This window comes from Musca domestica, unplaced genomic scaffold (assembly GCF_030504385.1).
Source record: "Musca domestica strain aabys unplaced genomic scaffold, Musca_domestica.polishedcontigs.V.1.1 9, whole genome shotgun sequence".
Lineage (NCBI taxonomy): Eukaryota > Metazoa > Arthropoda > Insecta > Diptera > Muscidae > Musca > Musca domestica.
Window position 1 is genome coordinate 16,113,133 of NW_026712435.1, and position 24,978 is coordinate 16,138,110.

At 34.4% G+C, this 24,978-nt stretch overlaps 1 protein-coding gene across 1 annotated transcript in view; it reads right to left on the reverse strand.

The window, feature by feature from the left end:
• LOC101889977 (glucose transporter type 1) overlaps positions 1 to 24,978 on the reverse strand; it is a 164,048-nt gene that overhangs the window by 47,365 nt on the left and 91,705 nt on the right. The window contains exons 8-12 of the mRNA XM_059131636.1: positions 8,898 to 9,063; positions 8,650 to 8,817; positions 3,171 to 3,427; positions 404 to 528; positions 64 to 342 (exon numbers count right to left, since the gene is read on the reverse strand). Of these exons, the coding sequence (XP_058987619.1) occupies positions 64 to 342; positions 404 to 528; positions 3,171 to 3,427; positions 8,650 to 8,817; positions 8,898 to 9,063 (995 nt within the window). The remainder of the gene's footprint in view (positions 1 to 63; positions 343 to 403; positions 529 to 3,170; positions 3,428 to 8,649; positions 8,818 to 8,897; positions 9,064 to 24,978) is intronic.

A 24,978-nucleotide genomic window follows, 5' to 3' on the forward strand; every position in this document is an offset into this window, starting at 1 on the left:
GAGATTAAAAAAGATTAATCGCAGTTGAATGAAACGACTTTAAAGCCACATGGCGTTCCTTACCTTTTCTAGCTTCTTCCTCCCATTGTTTGGTAATTAACAGATATCTAGGAGATTCTGGACATACCGGCAGTAAGATTAATTGTAAAACTGCAGGACACACGGCCAGGCCCAATAGAATAGGCCAGCCATCATTGGTTCCTAAAATTTGTTCAATACCCAATACTTGGGATAATAGTAAACCTACAGTCACAGCCAATTGATTAACAGTACCTAGGCCGCCTCTTAAATTCAGAGGGGCAATTTCGGAAATGTACATTGGCACTAATGATGTATTGAGACCTGTTAACGAATCGAATTTATGCAATTTCTTTTAATTTCAGATATAGATGTCGCCACTTACCGCAATTAACACCAATTATAAAACGGCCAAGGAATAACATTTCATAGGAATGACTAACTTTGGTAAAACCCATTAAACAGCCACCAGTTATACCCAAAACATTATTTAATAATAAACCACCCTTTCTGCAAAGAAAAAAAGAAATAGAAAAAAGAAATATTATTTTCAATCTTAACAAAAAAATAAAAAAATAACATTTAGAAAGTATCAGCCGGATTTGACGACAGACGTATACCCTCATAGATAAAAAAAACTGCAACAAAGTCAAATGGCATAATTTTTAAAATTTTTAATTAGCAATCAAATTTCTTAAATAGCATCAAATTTTAGAGTAAGTTTAGTTTTGTTCGAATTGGTCACCTTTGTCACGAATTATGGCCTTCAAACGGCCAATGAAACCGTCAAACGCTGTCCGAATGTTCCACTGCGGTATTTTGGCCCATTCCTGGCTAGCGCTTTCTTGAGGTGATCGACACTTTGGTATTTCTTAGTGCCAACCTTGATTTCTAAAATACTCCAGGCACAATAGTCCAACGGATTGGTATCCGGGGATTTTGGTGGCCACTGTGCGCTGGAAATGAAGAGAGGAACCTCATTTTGTAACCGCTTTTGGGTGCCGCCTGCTTAATGCGATGCTGCTGAGTCCTGTTGGAATGTCGAAGGTCTACAGCCAAATGTTTGCTTGCCTAAGGCTTTATATACACCCTCCAGAATATTTTGGCGATAATATTCGGCATTTATTCTGATGCCACGGTCGATTAATATGCGCGGAGAGCGACCATCAGCTGTTATGGCGGGCCACACCATCACCGTGTCCCGCGCTGGAGTTCTGGTGGTCAACCGAAGGCGCACATATTTAACTGACCTCTTTGGCATGTAAACACGATCATTTTGTTAGTTTACGGAGAAAACCAAATTCGGCAGTTCACCACTTTCGGCCAAGCGCAGCAACTCTTTACCTCTTTTGAGTCTATTTTCTTTCTGTTGCGGTATAAGTTCTTGCACTTTTTGCAATTTCAATAGCTTTACCCCGAGCTCAATTTACAATATTTTCCGAATGGAATATTGCGATATATTCAGCTCACGATCCATTTTTCGGCCTTGCCACTGCGACGAGGGTTTCGTTCAAGTCACTTCTTTACTTTTCGAACCATTTCTGCTGATATTGCTGTTTTTTCCCGTCCATTTCCTTGACATCGGGCTACGCTACCAGCATCATGCTAACGAGCGGTGGTACGAGACACAAAAGATTTATTCACATTTAAATGCTGGAGAGCTCTAACGATAGCCACTTGTGGTTTTCCAGCCAAATATGAAGGAATCACCCTATCACGCTTGAATTCCCCATCACGAATAACTTTTTTTCTGGAAAATTCTCACCAAAAAGCTTTTGTACGCTTGCAAACAATATAATGAGCTGTCACTGGAATAATTTTAACACCTGCCGGACGAGTGGCTTAGAAATGACAGCAGTCTGAAGTTGGTTGCAGTTTTATCATCTCACCCTTTAATTATTCAAGTTTTTGACTCAAACCAAAAAGGGTTTTAACCCAGAATTAGTGAAACGGTAAATTCATATCAGATCTTGTGTTGATAGAAATATAGGGATGTGTGAAAATTGGAGACAATCGGACTCACATTTCACCTTTTATGAGATATATAATTATTCAGAATATTGACCCGTTGTGGGGGAGGTACTACAAATAGTGAGGCGATACATCCCATCTTCATATCAGATCTTGTGTTAGTGAAAATGTTGACATATGTGAAGACTAGAATAAATTAGATGCTTATTTCGCAGTTTATGAGAGTTTGGGTTATTCCAAATTTTTCCCGTTATGAGGGAAATACCAGAAGCGCGGGTCCTACATATTCCATCTTCACACCAGATCTGGTATTAGTAAAAATATTGGGATGTGTGAAATTTTAAGAGAATTGAATACTCATTGAGCATTCAAATTTTTTAACCTTTTGTGGGGGAGGTACCATAAGGAGTAGCCCGATATATTTTATCTTCACACCACATCTTGTGTTTATAAAAGTACTGAGATGTGTGAAATTTGAAGACAATCGGACTCTGTTTGATCTTTCGTGGGGGAGGTTCTAGATGGAGTGAACACATATTGTTCTTTTCCACACCTCACATAGCACTGATAAAAATATTGGGATTTGCAAAGTTTACACCAAATCGAATGATCTTCTCTCTTGCAATGAGATAAATAATTTTCTTTCAAAATGTTGATTTTTTGTGGGGGAGGTACCAGAAGGAGTAGACTGATAACATCTATCTCCGAATTCGATCTAGGTTTGATGTGGAAAATCGGACAATAAAAGCAACTTTCATTTTGTTCACAAAAATACATTGACAGACAGAGGGAGGGATATCCACAAATCGACCCAGAAAGTGATTCTATGAGGACACTTAAAAGTAACTATGGACCTATCTTGTTTCCTTCTCCAAGTTTCAAACAAAACATGTACAAAAAAATAATACCCTGACCACAGTGTGGTGGTAGGTACATATAAAAAGGATTGATCAAAAAAAAAAAAAAAAAAAAAAAAAAAAAAAATACATTTTTAAGTTCTAATTTGGTACTTATGAATTTATCAACATATAAATTTAGATGCTGCAACGACCATACCAGATAATGCAATTTATGGTCTTTTAGGAGTCTACAACTTTCCTTTGCTGGCCGTGAGTACATGATATTAAACATACTAATTATAGCTATTGTAGCGATTGTTCATTCCATTCAGTATATATTACCTTCCGAAGCGATTCGCCATCCAACCGCCACTGAAACCGCCCAGCATACCACCGATGGCAAATATTGACACTGCCACCGAGTACAGCTGTTGTATAAATTCTTCGCTGATATCTTCGCCAAAACGATCTTTGTACACATCCTTCATAAAGTTTTCGATATTCTTTTCGGGCGCATTTATCACACCGGTATTGTAACCGAACTGTAACATACCCAATACCGCCGAAAATATTGAGTATGTTAGGAAAAAGGTAAGACCCTGTAAAGAAAAATGGAGAAAACAGATGAGGGCGCATTAGTTATATTCATATTTTCGGAGGGGGTGGGTAAAAAAACGAAGGCTCATTTTAAAACTCGTTTTAGTCATTTCTATTAATTCATTTGGATTTTTTTTTTTAAATATTAAAAATAAAATTGGGATTAATTGGAGGGAGTGTAAATTAAAAGTTCTTTTTTTTAATTTGAAATTAGATTAATGATAGGTTTTTTGAAAATGATTGTGATTTGGATTGTTGTTTGTGTAGCTATTTTAGCTGTTTGATAGTTAAAAAAATTGTTTAATAAATTAAAGTAAAAAATATATAAATAATAATAAATTACATAGGACTAAAAGAACCTCTGTTTCTGAAAAAGGAGATAAAATTAGAAGTCTTATATTTGGGTGTGTTGAGAATTTACATCCTGAAATAACTTATATAACTCTTCTGGCTTTGCTCATTCTTTTTTAATAATTACGATACGAACATCGGAAAAACAAAAGAATAGGAACAACTGAATTCTTCCTTATATTCTTCCAACGTTATATAGAGCCTATACATAATAGTGACCCTATCTTCCTCCAAATTTTAAGGTTAATTTAAGGTTGAGATTCTATCAGATCAGAATTCAAAAAGTCAAGTTATACATGATTTAGTTTGAAATTGTGGCCGTAACCTGGAAAATACCGAAAATTGGAAGATACCCCAATATGGGTCAAATAATAGGGGAAATATAGATTTTTTTGCGTGGAGAGATTATATCTGCTCAGAACTTGAAATGTCAAGTTGCATATTATTGCGTTTGAAATTGTTGTCAGGACATTCAAAATACCAAAAATCAGGAAGTAACATTATATAGGGGCCATAGCTAATCGTGAACCGATATGTTCCATTTTCAACGTCAAACGTACTAGGGGTAAAATAAATATCTCAGCAAAATTTCAAAGTGACAGAATGCTACACTCATTTAATTTTCAATTTTTGAGGATCTCACCGCACTGGGCGTGTCCAGCAATCTAATCTGAGTTTGTGAGTTGGAGACGACAATCGAAAAAAAAAAACAAATAATAAAGTTGTAAGTTCGGCCGGGCCGAACTTTGAATACTCTCCAGTAAAAATTTGTCAATTTTCAAAAAATAAAATCCGTTAAAAATTCTGTTAAAATCTTAAAAATACCGAATGTAGCCGTATATTAGGACCTATAAGTAATGTCTCTAAAATCCCGTAAGTAATGTCTCTAAAATCATCAAAATACCCAATATCGGGAGGTACCGTTATATGGGGGGCTATACGAAGACGTAGACCTACATGGCCCATTTTCAATACCAAATGTCCTGCAGACATAATAAACATTTGAGTAAAATTGTATCAACCTACTTCATTTCGTTCGGAAGCTAGAATGATTTCCACAGACGGACAGACGGACTGACTGACGGACGGACCCTCCACACTATGGTGAAGGGTATAATAAAATACGAAAAGTTGTTGATGTGAATGTACGACTTGAAATCGTTATATTGGGGCTATACGAAAACTTGGACCGGCATGGCCCATTTACGAACTTAAACTACTGGCAAAATACACATGTGTGCAAAATTGTAGCCTTCTCTCTCAATTCGTTCGAAAGATAGCGTGATAACAACAGACAGACAAACGGATAGACCGACAGACACACACACAGACATATGGACATCACTAAGTCGCCTTAGAATTTTTCGCTGATCCAGAATATATATACTTTGTAGGGTCTAACATGACTACTTCGAGGAGTTACTGACGATCTCGATAAAGTTTGGCAGAGGTATTTCCGAGCTCTATAAAATGTGGTACCAAATATCATTCTTGTCATGTCATTTGGACTGATATTGGGCTTATGGTGCACAATTAACCCGAAATCGGTTGAATATATATATGGGAACTATATCCAAATCTGAAAAGATCTTGATAAAATTTGGTAGAGGTATTTTCGACCTGTATCTGATATCTGGTACCAAATATTATTCTTGTGGGGTGCATATTACAAATGTGGGGGAGTAAAACACCACATCGTATAAAACGTACATATGGGAGCTTTAGCTATATCTGAACCGATTCTCTCCAAATTTAAGGTACTGAATTCGGTCTGATGTACCAAATTTCAGGTCATTTGGTTTGATATTAAACATCTGATATATATGAGAGCAATATCTAAATTTGAACCGATTCTCACCAATTTCAATAGGGTTCGTCCTTGGGCCAAACAAATATTGTTTGGACAATATTATCTCTTCACCCGATAAGAAATGCGACCTGAATTTTGTTCAGAAATATATGGCCAGACGGACAAACAGACTGGCATGTATAAATCGACTCAGAAAGTGATTCTATGCAGATCATCAAAAGTAACTAATAGAAAATCAATATTTGATTTCTTTTAACTAATATTGGAGTAAAAACTATGCAAAAATGATTATTCCTGGGTTCGAAAAAAGTAAATATGAGAAATATTCATTGCAACTAGAAATTTCCCTGTTCGTGTTTTGAAAAAAAAATCCAAAACCTCTAGGACTAAAATCCCTTGATTATTGGAAAGGGCATAGATTTTTAGACTTTTGTATGCTATTTTTTTTTTTTTTTGGAAAATAAACTTACAAAAAACTTAAAGATAATTAAAAACAATGAAAAAAGGTAAAAAAATATTTATTTTTATTTATTTATATAAAATAAAATATTACGAAAATAACATATTACTAAAATATATTAAAATAAAGCTAAAAATAAAAGCTTAATTAAACCAAATGAACGGTGTTTTTTGCCAATATTTTTGTTTGTAAATGAAACCATGCCATCATAACAACCATGATATTAAAATATGTTAGAAAGTTTCAGCCAGTGTTCCAACAGATCTACACATTCCATCTTTATACCCGATGTAACTGATGTTTATGGAAATAATGAAGAAAACTGGGGAATAATCTTGAATTTTATTTGAGTTTTTAAAATGTTTGATCCTCTGGCGAAGAGGTAAAAGAAGTAATGGAGCAATGCCCCACTATTTCTTCAGTCCACCTTAAAATTTTAGATTCTGAAAATTCCCACTTTTTTTAAGTCACCGTACTAAATTTTCAGTCTCTCAAGGTTTCATATATTACTCAAGTTTTTCTTTTTCGGAAATCTTTAGCTGTTACACCAAAAAGTCTTCAAAATCTTTTGATTTGTCGTTTCCTGGGGAAGATATTTGTGACACCATTGCTCAATAGACCCACATCCAATGTTTCTATCCTAATCAATTTAAACATCTCCATATGTAAACCCTACGTAGAAACTATCAAGGACTTCAAAATCAAATCTCATAATTTCACCTCTATCCCATCAGCCAATACCTAATTTCGTAACTTTATGTACGCATATCCAAAAGCAGCGCATTTTCTCAACAAGAGAGATCAACAGTGCCATCCACATCAAATTTCAAGATTTCAGCTCTAAGCCTTCACGAAATGCAAAATTAGAACTATTTAGTACTTTTCGTATGTATATAGTACACATTTCCAAAACAACATCCATATCTCAATTCCAGATGCCAACCGTGACATGTATACCAAATTTCAGGACTTCAGCTCTATCCTCTAGTCTCTGTTCAGGTTACAAATAAATGGTGACTCTAATACGAAGTTTCACGCGCTATCTGTTCACCAAATACCAAATTGTACCAAATGTAGTACTTTTCGTACAATTATAGTACACATTTCCAAAACTACCTCAGAGAGCTCATTATCAAATTTAAGGATTCCAGCCCTATCCCTTTACCCAATACCAAATTTAGTACCTTTCGTACAAATGTTGGGCCGATTTTCAAACCATCGCCACATTCCAAACACAGTTACCACCAGAAATCTAAACATCAAGTTTCAGAATTATATCTCTATACCTTCACCTAATACCAAATATAGTACCATTTAGTACTTTATGTATAATTCGTATAAGAATGTGTACCATTCTCAATTCCAGATACCAACAGAGAACTCAATATCAATTTTGAGGCTTCCAGTCCTATCCCTTCGCCCAATACAAAATTTTGTACCATTTATGACTTTTCCTACTGACTTTTCCAAACCACCTCCCAATTCTAAAACACAGACACCATCAATAATCTAAATATAAATACCACACATTTCCGTAACTACCTCATATTAGTGACCACAATACCGATTTTAAGATTTTCAACACTATTCCTTTAACCAATACCAAATTGGACCAAATTTAGCACTATTTAGTACTTTTCGTGCATTTTTAATAAACATTTCCAAAACCACAGCTTTACCACAAATCTATCACAAACAGGGACCCCAATAAAAAATTCCAGCCTACTCCGTTGACTCTAAATCATACTCCAAATTTAGTCGCACACTTAGTACACATTTTTAAAACCACTTTTATATATCAAAATTAGTTTCCATTTCCAACTTTGATTCATATAATACAAAATGGCACCATTTTAGAAATTTAGTACCCTTTTAAAACTTTTCCTAACCTTTGAATTTCGAGACTTCCAAAACCCTTTGGTACATCTATCCTGCACTCCATCAGTGACTCTCATTCCAAAATTCATAGCTCATTCCGTTTGTCCAATACAAAGTATTAAATTTCTAGTAAATTTTAGTACTTTCCGAAATCTTATCACACGCCTACGCATCATGGCTGACCAATACAAATTATTATATCTTTAGTATTTTTCGTACCCTTTTAGTACGAATTTCCAAAAACCCAAAATTATCCCACGCCTACGCATTAAGATTGACCTTCGTGCAATATTTCAAAATTCTTGCTTCAGCCGTTTCGCTTTGGGCGTTGATTCTCGGTCAGGCAGTCAGTGAAGGTATAAAAAGTTTTTTAAGGCAGCGGCATTCACCGCCATTTTTGATTGCTTTCCCTTGAATAAGTCTTCAACTTTAATGGGATTTTTTAAATAAGAGAAAATTTTTTGTAAATTTTTGCATATTCTGAAACAGGCTTTCTTAACTCTATCATGGTTGTTTTCCGGCATAGCTCCTTTGTTTTACAATATGTTGTTTTCTTTTGTCATTGGATTTGTTGTGGGATATGTCACTTTGTTACTTTGGAGATTTCTTTCTTGTATAGAAAAATATAAATATATTGAGATATATATATTTTTTCTTGGTATGAGTTTCAAAATGATTGGTATTTGAGATTGTTTGCAGTTTTGCATCTTAAATATTATAATTACACAACATGGCAAATAATTTAAGCTACAAACTTGTTCTAAAAGTCTTAGCTTCCTTCTGTGCGTGTGCTCTTCCAATCTGTCAACATATTCGCGTAGCTCCTCGATTTCCTCTTTGACTTGTTGTACTGTGTCCAGTTCGTGTTTGATCGCAACCATGTCACGCTTAACCTGCAAAGGAAAATTCGGAAATGGAAATGTAAGAAATGCAAAATGTCTTGGGGAGTTCTGTTTTCCGCGAGCCCACTTACCTCGGACACTTCACTTTGACAACTTTCCACGGATTTGGTTAATTCCTGTAGCTGTGTTCGTATTTCACACAAGGCGACTGTTGTCTCCAAGTGACGATCGCCTCTCTGAAGCTCATCTAATTTAGCCGAAAGATTCATGCTCATCACGCTAACTTGCTTTTGCAAACTGTGTTTGAATTTATTTTTATTTTTTAATTTTTTTTTGTTTAATGAAAAAGAGTTAGAACAAGGAAATCGATTGTATGTTAATTAGTTATTACACATGTAAAGGTATTTCAGTTTTTTTTTCTTATTCAAGAGTCATACATGTTAGGTTTACACCTATGAGTGAGAATAACAAAATGCTGAGATGTTACGAGTGCACATGAAAAGGAAACACTAAGAAACAATATAAACAACAATTAAAAATAATAATTTATATGAATCAAATTAGCGCCACGATAGTGAGTGATTGTATTAAATAAGTGGAAAATAAAAAAAAAAAAAAAAACAATAACATTGTTTAGTAACTAGTTTTCAGGTAGATTATAGGAAAAAATTGCAAGATGATATAAAATTCGAAATAAGTAAATAAAACTACAGTCATTTATAAGTGTTGATCCAAAAATATAGAACTAAGGAACAGAAGGGAAACCGATATCTCCCCTCAAAATAAAAATATGGTAAATTATTTTTTAGTACATTTACAGAGTACCAGATAAAATAATCCCTACAAAAATCTCTAATGTAAACATACCATTAGCTTTAAAATTGAATCAAATTTTCTCAAAATACCACAGGTGTCGCACAGTGTTATTTTAAAACAAGTAAAAAACTGTAAGTTCGACCGGGCCGAACTTTGCATACCCTCCACTATTTCGAAGGATTTTAGCAAATTTCATATTAGGTTCTATACTACGACGTGGAGCTGCATAGGCAACTTTTATCATGAGCCATTACAATATTCAAATGCCAAATTTGAAAAAAATCGGTGAATAATGTTGCCAAAATTATCAAAATACTGAATATCGGGAGGTACCGTTATATGGAGGATATACAAAGACGTGGACCTGCACAGACAATTTTCTGTCATAGGCTGTAGAATCCATTACGAACTTCAAATACCAAATTTGAAACAATTCCGGTGAGTAATGTCGCTAAAATCATCAAAATACCGAATATAGGGAGGTACCATTATATAAGGGCTACATGAAGACGTGGACCTGCACAGACAATTGTCTGTCTTAGGCTGTAGTATCCATTTCGAACATCAAATACCAAATTTGAAAGAATTCCGGTGAATAATGTCGCTAAAATCAACAAAGTAGCGAATGTCGGAAGGTATATGGGGGCTATACGAAGAGGTGGAACTACATGGCTTATTTTCTGTCTTAGGCTGAAGTATCCATTACGAACTTCAAATACCAAATTTGAAACAATGCCGGTGTCACAATACCGAATATCGGGACGTAACGTTATATAAGGGCTATACCAAAATCTGGACCTACATGGCCCATTTTTAATACCAAAAGTCCTGCAGACAAAATAGGCATTTGAGTAAAATTTTATTAACCTACTTCACTTCGTTCGGATGCTAGAGTGATTTCCACAGGCGAACAGACGGACGGACATCGCTAAATCGAAATAGAATTTTATGCTGATCAAGAATATATATACTTAGTGGGGTCTAAAATGTATTTCGTGGTGTTACAAACGGAATGACAAACTTATGATACCCAAAAAAGTTTATATTGGGAATTTATGTGAAGTAGATTAATCGATGATATGATGAACCTTATTTGAATGCGTATCATGGCTTTAGAGTAGTCACAATTTGGGAACTATATCCAACTTTGAATCGATTTTAAACAAATTAACTAAGAGGCCTTTGTACCTCTAGTACCAAAAAAACATTGCTGTATAGTGCATAATATGACTTCGATAAGAATTATATTTAAAACTAGTAAAGAAAGTCTTAAATTCGGGCGGGGCCGACTTTATGATACCCTAATTATAATTTAAAGTTCAAAGGACTAAAAATTCGGAAGCATTTGTATCTTTTAAATTAGGACTTGTATTGCCCATTTGATATATATGGGAGCTATATCCAAATCTGAACCGATCTCGATAAAATTTGGCAAAGATATTTCTGAGCTGTATTTAATATATTTCCCTGAATATCGTTGTTATGGAGTGCACATTACGGCTGTCGGTAACAAATATAACAAATCGGATGGACAATACATATGGGAGCTATAGCTATATATGAACCGATCTTCACCAAATTTGATATAATAGATTCTAGACTCTATTCGGTCGTATGTGCCAAGTTCCATCCCATTTGGGCAAGTATTACACGTTTGGTGCACAATAAAAAGCAACTCAGACAAAGATATATATGTGAGCTATATCCAAATCTGAACCGATAAAATATAACGGAGGTATTTCTGAGCTGTATTTGATATATTATCCCAAATATCGTTGTTACAGAGTGCATATTACAGAAATAAAAAATTGGATGAACAATATATATGGGAGCTATAGCTATATCGAAACCGATTACAATCAAATTTGACATACTTATTTCCAGGCTTAATTTGGTCGTATGTGCAAAATTCCATACTATTTGGGCTGATATTACTCCTTTGGTGCATAATAAAAAGCAAATCGGACGAAGATATATATCTAAATTTTGACCGATTACCTCCAATTTCAAATGGGTTCGTCCTTGGGTCAAACAAATGACTTGTGCAGAATTTCATCTAGATTGGGCAATAACTGCGACCTGTATTTTGTTTACAAGAATACATGGATAGACAGACGGACGGACATGCATAAATCGGCATAGAATTCTAGGCTGATGAAGATTAAATATATACTTTGTTGGGTCTGACATGAGTATTTCGAGGCATTACTGTCTGTCAGTCCGTGTATCCGTTTGTCTGTTCTAGTCACGCTATCTTGCGAACGAATTGAGATAGAAGACTAAAACTTTGCACACATGTGAATTTTGCCAGTAGGAAGGTTAGTTCGTAAATGGGTCATGGGTCAATCCATGTTTTCGTACAGCTCCCATATAACGGTACCTCTCAATATTCGGTATTTGATGATTTTAGCGACATTATAGAAAGGAATCTTATCAAATTTCGTATTAGCAGATCTTAAGAGGTACAACCTACGACAAAAAATTACTTATGCAGATCCACGTCTTTGTATAAACCTTATGTAATGGTACCTACCAATATTTGGTATTTATATGGTGTTACCGGTATTGTTTCAAATTTCGTATTTAAAGTTCGTAATGGGTACTACAGCCTCTGACATAAAATTGCGTATGCAGGTCCACGTCTTCGTAGAGTCAGCATATAACGATACCTCCCGATATTCGGTATTTTGATGATTTTAGCGACTTTATTCACCGGATTTGTTTCAAATTTGGTACTTGAAGTTCGTAATGGATAATATAGCCTACGACAGAGAATTGTCTGTGCAGGTCCACGTTTTGACTTAGCCCTTATAATGGTACCTCCCTATATTTGGTATTTTGATGATTTTAGCGACATTATTTACCGATTTTTCTTAAATTTCGCATTTGAATATTGTATAGTCGTATAGACCGTAATATAATTTGGTAATTTTAAGAATTTAACAGATTTTTTAATGGATTTCATATTTGAATTGCCAAATTCGTTCGAAATGGTGGACGGTATTCAAAGTTTCTACTTGTTGTGTTTGTTTTTGACATGGTTGTATTTATAAAAAATACCATGTTGATCTGGTTCTAAAATTCGAAAGTACCCTAAAAGTAGATTATTTCTAAGTCCTTTCATTTCAATATTTTCATAGGACCACTTTGGCAATAACATTTCGCTTCAATGCAGTTGTCACAAAAAAGATAAACCTCAGGTGCATTAAAGTAATGAACCCGAAGAAATGCATAGGTATGAATATTTGTAGCTATGTGTGTATGTATGTGCAAATTGTAAAGGTGAAAATGGGTTACATTTTTTTTGTAAAACAAGAAAGTATTGTTTTAATTGAGAATGATTTTCACTTCTTGGAATTAATATCTGAGATTGCACTCAGACAAGATGCATTCAAACACATATACGTACGTACGTAGAAAAACACACACACACACATCGATTACAGACAATAGACAAAGGCAGCAGAAATTTTCCTAAAAGCCACAATCTGTTGAGCAAGTGAAGTCAAAGGAAGAACACTTCAATTGTTTGGAAGAAAAAAGGAAAATAAAAAACCCCCAAGTCTCTATATTTTGTATTTACCAAAAACTAGGTTGCTCCAGAAGAATTGAACACACATACGTTCGTATGTACTTATATGTGTCCATATAACCACAGTTTCCGGCAAACACATACATGTATACAAATGTATTACGAAAGTAACGATTACTCTTGCAAGTTGATCTAAATAGTTGGAAGTGTTGCTGGGGCCAGTTTGTGAAAAGTGAAAGTTATATCGACCGAGAATCAAGTGTCATGAAAAGTTATTGTTGGAGTGGAGTTCACAGTATCGTCATCAATGGCCAGAAGAAAGGGACATCACTGTTCTAAAGCGAGGGCCACAACTTCTATGTCGGGTCTGATATAATTATCGATTATTGGAAATTCGAGATTCAGGGGGCAAGTAAAGTATGATGTGGTAGAATATTGAATTTTGGGGTGGAATTTTGGGACTTAATTTTTTAAGGGTGCAAAAAGTATCATCAGACGCAAAACGATACAACCTTGTTTCGATAAGAGCTAGAAATTTAAATTATGAAAACGTAACGGTAAATTACTAAATTGTGGTGAAAAAGTGGTATAAAATTCTTATTTCGCCATAGATAAAAGATACAACTTTGAAATTTTGAAATTGATTGGAACTTAGGGAAGAATTTTGGAAACATCTGTGTTTGGAGTTTGAAGTTCTGATATCCGTTCTTTAACATCACAGCATAATTTCTGGGCGATCTGTACAAGTTATAATTTTAAAGTTTTCGAACGAAGGTGTAGATAAGACGGTATAAATTAGCAAACGAAAGCCAGTAAGGAAAGGTCAAAAGTTGAGCGGAGCCGACTATATTATACCGACTATATAATGGTATACCATTATGCGTATTCAGTAGAGCCCCCGTAACAAAAAGGTGTATATTGGGAATTTATGTGAAGTAGATCATACCAAGTATGAAACTTATTTGGGAACTATATTGAATAGATTTAACACTGAATAGATTTTCAACAAATTTGACAAAGGCTTTTGTACCTCTAGTACCAAATAACATTGCTGTATAGGACATGCTATGACTTCGAAAGAATTATATTTAAAAATATTTATTGGAGCAATAGATATACCGGACCGAGTGTTGCCAAATTTAAAATTCGAGTGAATATGAAAAAATCTATTCAATTCGGGCTGTGAGGAATTTAAAACCAAATCGGATTAAGCATATATATGAGAGCTATACCAATATCGGAATCGATTTTCATCAAATTTGAAGTAGTTGCCATTTTTTGTACAATAAACCTGAAATCGGATAAAACGATATCCAAATCAGAACCGATATTGACAAAATTTTAGGCTCTTATTTCTTAACTGCATCTGATATCTGGTACCAAATATCATTGTTGTGGGCTGAATATTACGCTTGTGAGGGACTTAAAACCCAAAATCGTATGGAACACATATATGGGAGTTATATCTAAATTTGAACCGATTCTCGTCAATTTCAATATGTTTCGTCCTTGGACCAAACAAGTATTGTTTGGAAATTTTCATCTCAATCGGATAATAAATGCGACCTGCATTTTGTTCATAAAAATACATGGACAGACGGACCCACTCCATCATGTACCTCCCCCAAAAGGGGTCAAAATTTTGAGTAATTATTTAGTCTTGTAAAACGCGAAATAAGCAACCGATTCTCTTTAAATTCCACACATCCCAATATTTCTACTATCACAAGATCTGCTGTGAAGATGGTAGATATCGGTCCACTTCTTCTGGTACCATGAAGTTCATAAAACGCGAAATGCGCATCCGTTTTTTTTTTAAACTCGGCACATCCTAATATTTATATTAACACAAGATCGAATATGGGATATGCCAACCCACTCCTACTGATACCTCCCCCACAACGTGTCAAAATATTAAATCATTATATCTCTCATAAAATACGAAATAAGTATCAGATTCTCTTCAAATTTCGCACATCCCAACATTTTCGATAACACAATTCCGGGTACCTCTCCTACAAAGGATCAAAATTTCAAATGTTTATATCTCTCATAACTTGTTACAATATTCAAATATATTATTACAATATTCAAATACAAAACTTGAAAATAAATCTGTTTTAATGTAGTTAAAATCATTAAAATCCCGAATATAGGGAGGTACGGTGGGGGTTATAAATTTTTTCTGGGATAGGCTGTAGTATCTATCACGAACTTAAAATACAAAATTTGAAATAATTCCGGTAAATAATGTCGCTAAAAACTTCAAAATATCGAATATCGGGGGTTACCGTTATATGGGGGCTGTACGAAGGTGTGGACCTATATGGCTCATTTTCTGTATTAGGCTGTAGTATCCGTTACGAATTTCAAATACCAAATTTGAAACAATTCCGGTAAATAATGTCGCTAAAATCATAAAAATACCGCATATCGTACCGTTATATGGGGGCTATAAGAAGACGTGGACCTACATGGCCCATTTTCAATGCCAAATTCCTGCAAACATAATACACATTTGAGTAACATTTTATCAACCTACCTCATTTCGTTCGGAAGCTAGAGCGATTTCCGCAGACGGACGGACATATATATACGTTGTGGGGTCTAAAATGTATATATCGAGGTGTAACAAACGGAATGACAAACTTATACCCTCCATACAGTGGTGGAGGGTATAAAAACTGACGTAGGCTGAGTGTATACATCTGTCGACAAAACCGACTGACACTTCTTAATATTTTAATTTATTTATTTATTTATTATTTTTTTTTTTTTGAAGGAAGATATTTCTAATAACAGAAATAACATGCACTGTTTGAATCCTGGATCCCGGCACATATCTAAATATTTCTACGAGTGTTTGTGTATTGAAAATATATTATAATAACAACGTTATTGTAAATTTGTCCGCATTATTCACGACTTGTTTGTTATAATCGATTCTAACATCTCCTGGAACATCCTACAATTTCAAATAGCAACTATACTCGATCCCCTGTGTTAAGCAATGACAACGTAGCCATAATTTTACCATTACAATAGATCAGCATCCAATTTAAAAGCTAACAGAAATGACAATAGCTTTATACCAGGCTTATCGAAACAACCAATATTCAGACAGACACACACACACATATATCCACTTAATGAGATGCAACTGGCAACGACAAGCATAAAGAGAACATCAAATGTATATCCTTGCACTTTAGCAAGGATTTTAAAAGAAAGTGAACACACAGCAAAAACCTAATAAAGATGGTTGTTGTTGTGATGCTTATCGTTGTTTGGTTATTTCTAAATTGCTCACACACACACAAATACTCAATTCGAGAGCATCTACTCGTAAGTGGATACTAAAAAGGGAAAACATCAAATTATGCCATTGTTTATGTTCTTCATAATTTCTTTTGTTTATGTTTTCATCATCATCGTATCGTCCTCGTCATAATGGCAGGAGGTTCATGGGAACACTTTGTGTGACTGCTGACATTAGCATTTTAGAACTTAAACCTATGACCAAATATGCTTGCCAGGCAACAAGCGTCTTGAGAGTGTTTGAGAGAAGTCATTTCAAAATGTTAATTTTATCGTTTGATTTTAGATCGAACAAGTGGTGTTTTTCTTGTTGAAAAAATTATTAGTTTATTTGTTGAATTTGTTAACAATGAAGTTATAGCATTTAATCAGAGAAGTGAAACTTTCTCGCGAGCGGGATTACTCGAAGAATAGGAATTTTATGTGGGGTTTACTCATCGCTGTTTTACTGTATGTGCGAGCGCTTCCTAGACACTCATGCACGAAATAGAGTGAGAGTTTCCTCTAAGAGAGTGGAAAAAGTATTTTGTTTGCTGATTTGTGTGTGTGTGTGTGATCTTCTTCAGCAAAAGGAAGGATCCAATCGATTTTGTGAATAAAATCAACAGCAATATAATATGCTTTGTTACACATACATAGAAATACAACAACAGCAAGAGTATAATCTGCTCGTTTTCGCACGAATTTTGCTCCCAGTCTAAAACGAGCAAACCATTCTCGCCCTTATTCGCGCCAAATCTGAAAATACAATTTTGCTCGCTTCGTTTTTACTACAGCCGAGAGTGCTCTTGATCGACTTTGAGCCAGTTTTTTTAAGAGGCAAAAAAGTATTAGTCGGTTTCACCGACAGATGTATACCCTTAGCCAATGTTCGATTATTAAAATATATTTTGACTTGCGTTATGATTATTCAAATTGTTGACCCTCAATGGAGTAGTTTCCGAAGGAATGGGCCAATATTGACCATTTCGTATCAGACCTAAATAAACATGTTATAAATATCGCGACGTTTCAGGTGTGGACTATATTGGTTACTTCTTGCACTTTATATGAAATATGTGATGATGATGTAAAAGTATGCGTGAGATACCACATCTAGTCGAAGCCGAAGTATTTGATTTTCATATTTCACCTGATACAGATAAAAATCTTGATAGGGGCAAAATTACAAGAAAATCGAACATATATGTCCAATTTTATACGAAATAATAAATTCCATATTCATCTCAGGTTTCTGTAAAGTGAAATATTTAGATAAAGCAAGTTATAAAGAATCCTGTCTCGCAAGTTAGAACAGATAAAAGTATTGAAAATTGTGACCCTTTGCGTGTGAGGTTCCAGAAGGGTTTATATCATCTTCACAAAAGATTTTGTGTTCGCAAATATATGAAGCTTGAAGAGAGCTGGATGTTTCTTTCGCCTTCTTTGAGCGTTTGGTTTTTCAATATCTTGAACTCTATGTGTGGGAGATATCAGAAGAAATGATCCAATTCCTCCCATCTTTATTACAGATCTCGTGTTAATGGAAATATTGAGATGTGCCAATTCCGAATGGAATTGAATGTTAATTTCGCCTTTTATGAGCTTCATGGTTATTAAAAATTTTGACTTTTTGTGGGGGAGGTACCAGAGTGAATGGACACATGTATACCATCCTCAATTTTCCAGAAAAAAAGTTATTCCTGATGGAATTCAAGCGTGATAGAGTGATTTCTTTATATTTGGCTGGAAAACCACAAGTGGCTATCGTTACAGCACTTCAGCATTTAAAGGAGAATAAATCTTTTGTGTCTCGTATCATTGCTCGTTACCGTGATACTGGTAGCGTAGCCCGACGTCAAGGAAGTGAACGGAAGAAAACAGCAGAACAGCAACATCAGCAGAAATGGTTCGAAAAGTTACAAAATTGATTCAGTTCCAGCACACAATGGCCACTAAAATCTCCGGATAGTAATCCGTTGGACTATTGTGTCTGGAGTATTTTGGAAAGCAAGGTTGGCACTAAAAAATACCAAAGTGTCGATCACCTAAAGCAAGCGCTTTGCTGGGAATGGGCCAAAATACCGCAGAGCAACATTCGGGGAGCCTGTGACGGTTTCATTGGCCGTTTAAAGGCCATAATTCGTGCCAAAGGTAACCAATTCGAACAAATCTAAACTTATTCTAAAATTTGATGCTATTTCCGTAATTTTTTGCTCTCATTCAATAAAATTTTAAAAAATGTATAAATTACTTTGTTGCAGTTTTTTTTTTATCTCACCCTGTAGGGTTCATAGTTGGTATGATCTACTTCACATAATTTTCCAATATAAACTTTTTTTGTTACGGGAGCTCTACTAAATACACATAGTGTTGTAGGGTATCATATAGTTGGTCCAGTCTGACTTGTGACCTTTCCTTAGTGGTTATATGGGACCTCCTATTATACCTGGCAATGTTCGATATTGGATGATTTTCCATGTTGTTATTTGAAGTTCCGCCTTCTCGGGCAGAAAATTGTTTATAGAGGTCCATGATTTCGCATTGCCGCAATCGGTATTTGGTTCAAAGCAATTATTTCAAATTTTTTCTTTGAAGTTCGGGTTTGGGTACAATCTTCTATTTTCTATTCCCATTTATGTCCAGGTTGTTTTTTCACTATCTTATTCAAAATTTCAAAAATGCAGGTATGGACTTTTTTTAATGAGTTTTGCCTTGTTAAGGCGAAGAACATATGTTTATGATTTATTTGTTTATTTCTCTTTTTATAATTGGTCCAATTATAACACGCCCCAAAGTTATTGAGAACCCTTTATTTTGCATAAATCCTCTAAAATAATGAATAAGTAAATGTTTTTTTTTTTAATAAAATTTACGTTGAAAATATATAACTTTTGTGCAAATTTTAAACGTTTTATATATGTATTTTAAATTTTATTTAATCAGTTAAGTTTTAAATATTCGTTTATGTCTTCAAACCAATTGGCATTCGTGGACATTCACCAACTAATTTAATAAAAAAAACGTATTAAAAGATAAATAAAAAATATTTCAAATTCCGTTTCTTTTGTTCTTCTTGTATTAACTAATTATTGTAATTGATTTCATGATTATTTTTTAATTCAAGTCTATTGAATTAATATAAGTGTTGATTTTGTTGCTTTTTAGGTTGAGTTTTAGTTAAACAATTATTAGTACGATTTACTTAATTCAATTTCATGTGTGGCTGTGTGTCAAGAATGGAATTAATGTTGGATAATGTATAATGTCCCGAAATGAAATTGATATAAAAAAAAATAAATAAAATATGCAAAATAAATAAAACAATAAATAGAGAGTAACACACTCATGTATTTATGTGGTTGCTTTTGATAAAATAATACAAAATTATTTAAAACGTATTGAGTAAATTAAAAAGCCAAATAATAAAGCGGTCGAATAAAAGGAAACATAGTGACAGGGAGGGCTCACAGGTTTTGTCGTTCTTTAACAAGGAAATTATGTTAGTGGTATTTAGATTTTTTTTCAGCCCCCACCAAATGATGAAAAGTATAAAGTTTTGTAACACCGCCGCCTAGGTATAGCCTCATATCAATGTAGGTCAAATTTTCTAATTCCATTGGGGATAGTGTTTGAAATCTCTTAATAATGTTGATTTCCGACTGCATAATACCCTATGCCAGTATTCAATTTATTTAATAGTTCTTCCCATAAAATATATTAGTTTACAATGGGATTTTCTGATAATCTTGGTAACTTTGATCTAACTTTAATCTATAGCGATGTCCACTAAATGTGACGAAACAAATTGTATTAAATCCTTGAGATGGCTCTAAGATAAAATTAGAGGAAAAGTGTATATAGGAGCTCGATCTGCATCGATTTGTTCCAAACTTACCAAACTTAATTCTAATTGGAACTTGAAGAAACATAGCATGTTTTGTGCAATATTTATACCCAACACCACAAGGTGGTCAGGGTATTATGTCTTTATGCATTTGTTTGTAACAGGCAAAAGGAAACGAGATAGACCCAGAGTTCCTTTTGATGATCTGTATAGAATCACATTCTGAGTCGATTTATGCATGTCCGTCCGTCCGTCTGTCCATGCATTTTTGTAAACCAAGTACAGTTCGCATTTATTGTCCTATCCAGATGAAATTTTGCACAAATCATTTGTTTGGCCCACGGACGAACCCTATTGAAATTGGAGATAATCGGTCAAAATTTAGATATATATCTTCGTCCGATTTGCTTTTTTTTGTGTACCAAACGTGTAATATCAGTCCGGATAATATGGAATTTTGAACTTACGATCAGATTGGACCTGAAAATAAGTATGCCAAATTTGATCGAAATCGGTTCAGATATAGCTATAGCTCCCATATATATTGTTCATCCGATTTGTTATTTTTGTCCTCCGCAGCCGTAATATGCACTCTTTAACAACAATATTTGGGGAAATATATCAAATACAGCTCAGAAATACCTTTGCTAAATTTTATCGAGATCGGTTCAGATATAGCTATAGCTCCCATATACATTGTTCATCCGATTTGTTATATTTGTTACCCACAGCCGTAATATGCACTCCGTAACAACGATATTCAGGGAAATATATCAAAAACAGCTCAGAAATATTTTTGCCAAATTTTATCGAGATCGGTTCCGATTTGGATATAGCTCCTATATATATTTTTATCCGATTTCAAATTAATTGTGCACCAAATGGGCAATACAAGTCCGAATTTAAAAGATACAAATGCTTCGGCATATTTAGTCCTTTGAACTTTAAATTATAATTATAATCATAGCGTGTATGATTGAATTCTCCTATAAAAACTTTTAATTGTTATGCGGAGCTCTACTAAATTAGCAAAGTGGTGTAGGGTATCATAAAGTCGGCCCCGCCCGACTTTAAGACTTTCTTTACTGGTTTTCATATATTAATCTGGTCCGATTTTGTCAAAATTCGGCAAAGCTATTTCTAAGCTTTAATATCTAGTACGGAATATTGTGAATCGAAAAAATATTATGTCTTTAGGGGACTTCAATATTTCGTTACCTATGAATGTAGAGTTATACAAGTTGGAAAGTATCAGTGGGCATTGCCTACAGATGTATACCCTCAGCCTATTAAATATATTTTTTCTTGTTCTTATTCAAATTGATCCCCTTTATGAATGTTGTTCCGAACTATTGGGTCACTATTGTCTATGTCGTATCTGACATATCTGCAATTTTTAAAGAAAATCGAACATTTATATTCAATCAATTAATTATTAGTCAAATTTTTATTCTTTTGTGGGAGAGCTACTAGAAAGAGTAGGCCGATAAGTTCCACATTCACATCAGATCTCTGGTTAAAAGAATTTTTAGATATAAAAAGTTTGAAAAGAATCACTGACTTGTTTCGCAAGTTAGTAGAGACATAATTATAGATAAGGGCGTCTTTACACCAGATCTTGTCTTAGTAACACTATTGCTATATGTGAAAATTTGAAGAGAATCTGATGTTTATATCGCATTTTATGAAAGATACAATTATTCAAAATTTTGACCCGTTGTGGGAGAGGTACTGGAAGGAGTGGTCCGACACATACAATCTTCACACCTGATTTTGTGTTGATAGAAATATTGGGATGGAATTTTGACCCCTTTGTGCGGTAGGTACCAGAATTGGTTGTCCGATACATCCTATCTTAACACCAGACCTTGCATTAGTAACAATATTGGGATATGTGAAATTTGAAGAAAATCGGATAATTATTTAGCATTTTATGGGAGATATAACAATTCAAAATGTTGACCCGTTGTGCTGGAGGTACCAGAAAGAGTGGACCGATATATACCATCTTCATACTTTTTTTTTTTTTTTTTTGATAAAAACTTTGTGCCGAGTTTAAAGGGATCCAATTCCCTTTGCTCATTTCGCAGTTTAGGAGCTTCATGGCTATTCAAACCGATATATCCCACCTCCGCAACAGATCTTGTGTTTATAAAAAGATTGCAACATATGAAGTTTTAGTAGAATCGAACCCATATTTCTCATTATATAAGAGTTATAATGATTTAAAATATTGTGGGGAAGGCACTTCATGGAAGTGGGCCGATATTTTCCATATTCGTACCATAGAACTGACAAAAGTATTGGGATTTGCAAAGTTTGAACAAAATCAAATGATCCTTTCTCTTTCTATGAAGTAAATAATTTTCTTTGAAAATGTTGACCCCTTGTGGTGGAGGTACTTCATGGAGTCGGACGATTCGCACCTGGCCTAGAACTGATGCAAATATTAGGATTTGCAATGTTTGAACAAAATCAGATGATCCTTTCTCTTTCTATGAAGTAAATTATTTTCTTTGAAAATTTTGACCTTCTGTGGGGGATGTACCAGAAGAAGTGAGCCGATGTTGTCCAACTCCGAACTCGATCTAAGTTTGACAATAATAATACGATGTACCAAGTTTCTACCAAATCCGATACTCTCTTCGGGAGTTATCGTGCGCATCAGCCAGACAGATAGACAGACGGACATCGCTAAATCGGCTCCAAATATCCTGAAATGGATTTGGTTCAAAGAGACATAGGGTCTAAAACGATTAGGCACGTTTTGGCCTATCAAATGATATATATCCCCTGAAGCCCTATGGGTGAGGGAATAAAAATAGAAGAAACGCATATTGGCTTTTTGCATTTAAGGTATATATTGCCCTCGGCATTATTACAACACAAGAATTATTTTGGGTGTAAATTTTAAACCACAAGCGAGTAGGGGGATTCTCTAACTCATTTTTGTTGAGTTACCGACAAAAATCGGTAACTTTCAAATGCAAAACAACCTAAAATATTTTTTTGAGCCTTTTTCCGCTTCCAAGTATGAAACATAAAACCAAGATATTCCTCATATTGTTATAATTTTATACCATACACCATTCTATGGAGAATATTCCGTTTGTAACTTCTCGAAATATTCAGGACAGACCATAGAAAGTATATCTATTCTGGATCAGCGTGAAATTCTAATACTTTCTAAGATTTAGGGATGTGCGTCTGTCTATCTATCTGTTGTAATCAGGCTATCTTTCGAACGAATTGAGATAGAGGCTAAAATTTTGCACACATGTGTATTTTTCCAGTAGGCAGGTTAAGTTCCTTGCAAATGGTGGAGGGTATTAAAAGTTTGGCCCGGCCGAACATAACCACTTTTTTTACTCGTTAGTTTTAAGAATTAATTATAAATTTAAAAAAAATCTTATTGAACGAATTAGCGGCAATTACACTGTGATTGAAAATGATCGGCTTCTGTCGATAACTGAAAGAAAGTTTCTAGGCTGAACTCGGAGATGGGTACATGCCTCAATATGTTTGCACTTCACAATTTTCGGCAGTGTTGATCACACTGCTCTGTATTTTCCAGATTCCTCCGGTAACTGAAGAGGGCTATTAAAAAGTTTCAGAGTCAGAGTCGAGCTACTTTGTTGGAGGCGGAATCGTTAATAAAAACTCGACTCCTACTACATTAAAGTCTGAATCTATTTTCTACTGCGAATTTGGCCTATGTGCAAAAATCCATCGTATTTGGGCATATATTATGCATTTGGTGCACAAGAAACGTGAAATCGGAAATATATAAGTTTGAAAAGATAACCCTTATTATTTCAATAAAGTTCTTCCACAGACCGGGGTTTTGAACAACGCAATACAAAAATTTTCTAGAATCAACTTTTAATGGATCTATTTTTTCACAATTTTTGTGTGTTGTCAGAGTTAACTCCAGAGCCCTGAGAAGAACTGCAGAAGATCCCAGAAAAGATATTTTTAATTGCCTTTTTCAGAAAATTTTGATCAAATTTTTTTAGAGGAAGAGCTAAATCTGTATTGATTTTCTAGAGAGAATTTGTCCTACGTGAAATCGGAGGTAGTTATATATGGGAGCTACATCTAAATTTGAAATGATTATTAATAAAGTCCTAACGACACGCCAAAAATGAAAGTTTTCAAATGCCTTGATGTACAGACATTCTTCACGATCACCCATTACATGATTTCATATACTGGAATATGGTGATCTTAATTTAAATATTTTCGAAAGGTACCGCCCCATTGTGCCTGGAGCAATGCTTATTATTTAATATATGTGCTAAGAAAAAAAAAAAAAAAACAAAAAAAAAAAATAACAAAACAAGAACGAAAAACTAAAAACAAACAAATTTCAGTGTTTATCAAAAGAGTATACATGGAATATCAACATAAATATATACAAACATTTTAATTGGTGAAAGGTCACAGTTATTGCCAATTAGTTTTTTTGTTCTCGTTAATTATATGTTACATGTAAAACGTACGTTATTGGAGTTGAGTGAAGCACATAAAACCCTATTGTAATTTGTGAGATTGTCTAAAAATTTCATGTTTCGATTAGAGTGTAAAATAATGAATGGTATTGGTTGTAACGAAAATGTAAATGGTTAATGACAGAGATGAACGTACGTATTAACGTAAGCATGATCTCACATTCTGTACGCAATATCCATGGTCAACTTTATTTTCATATTTGCTTAGG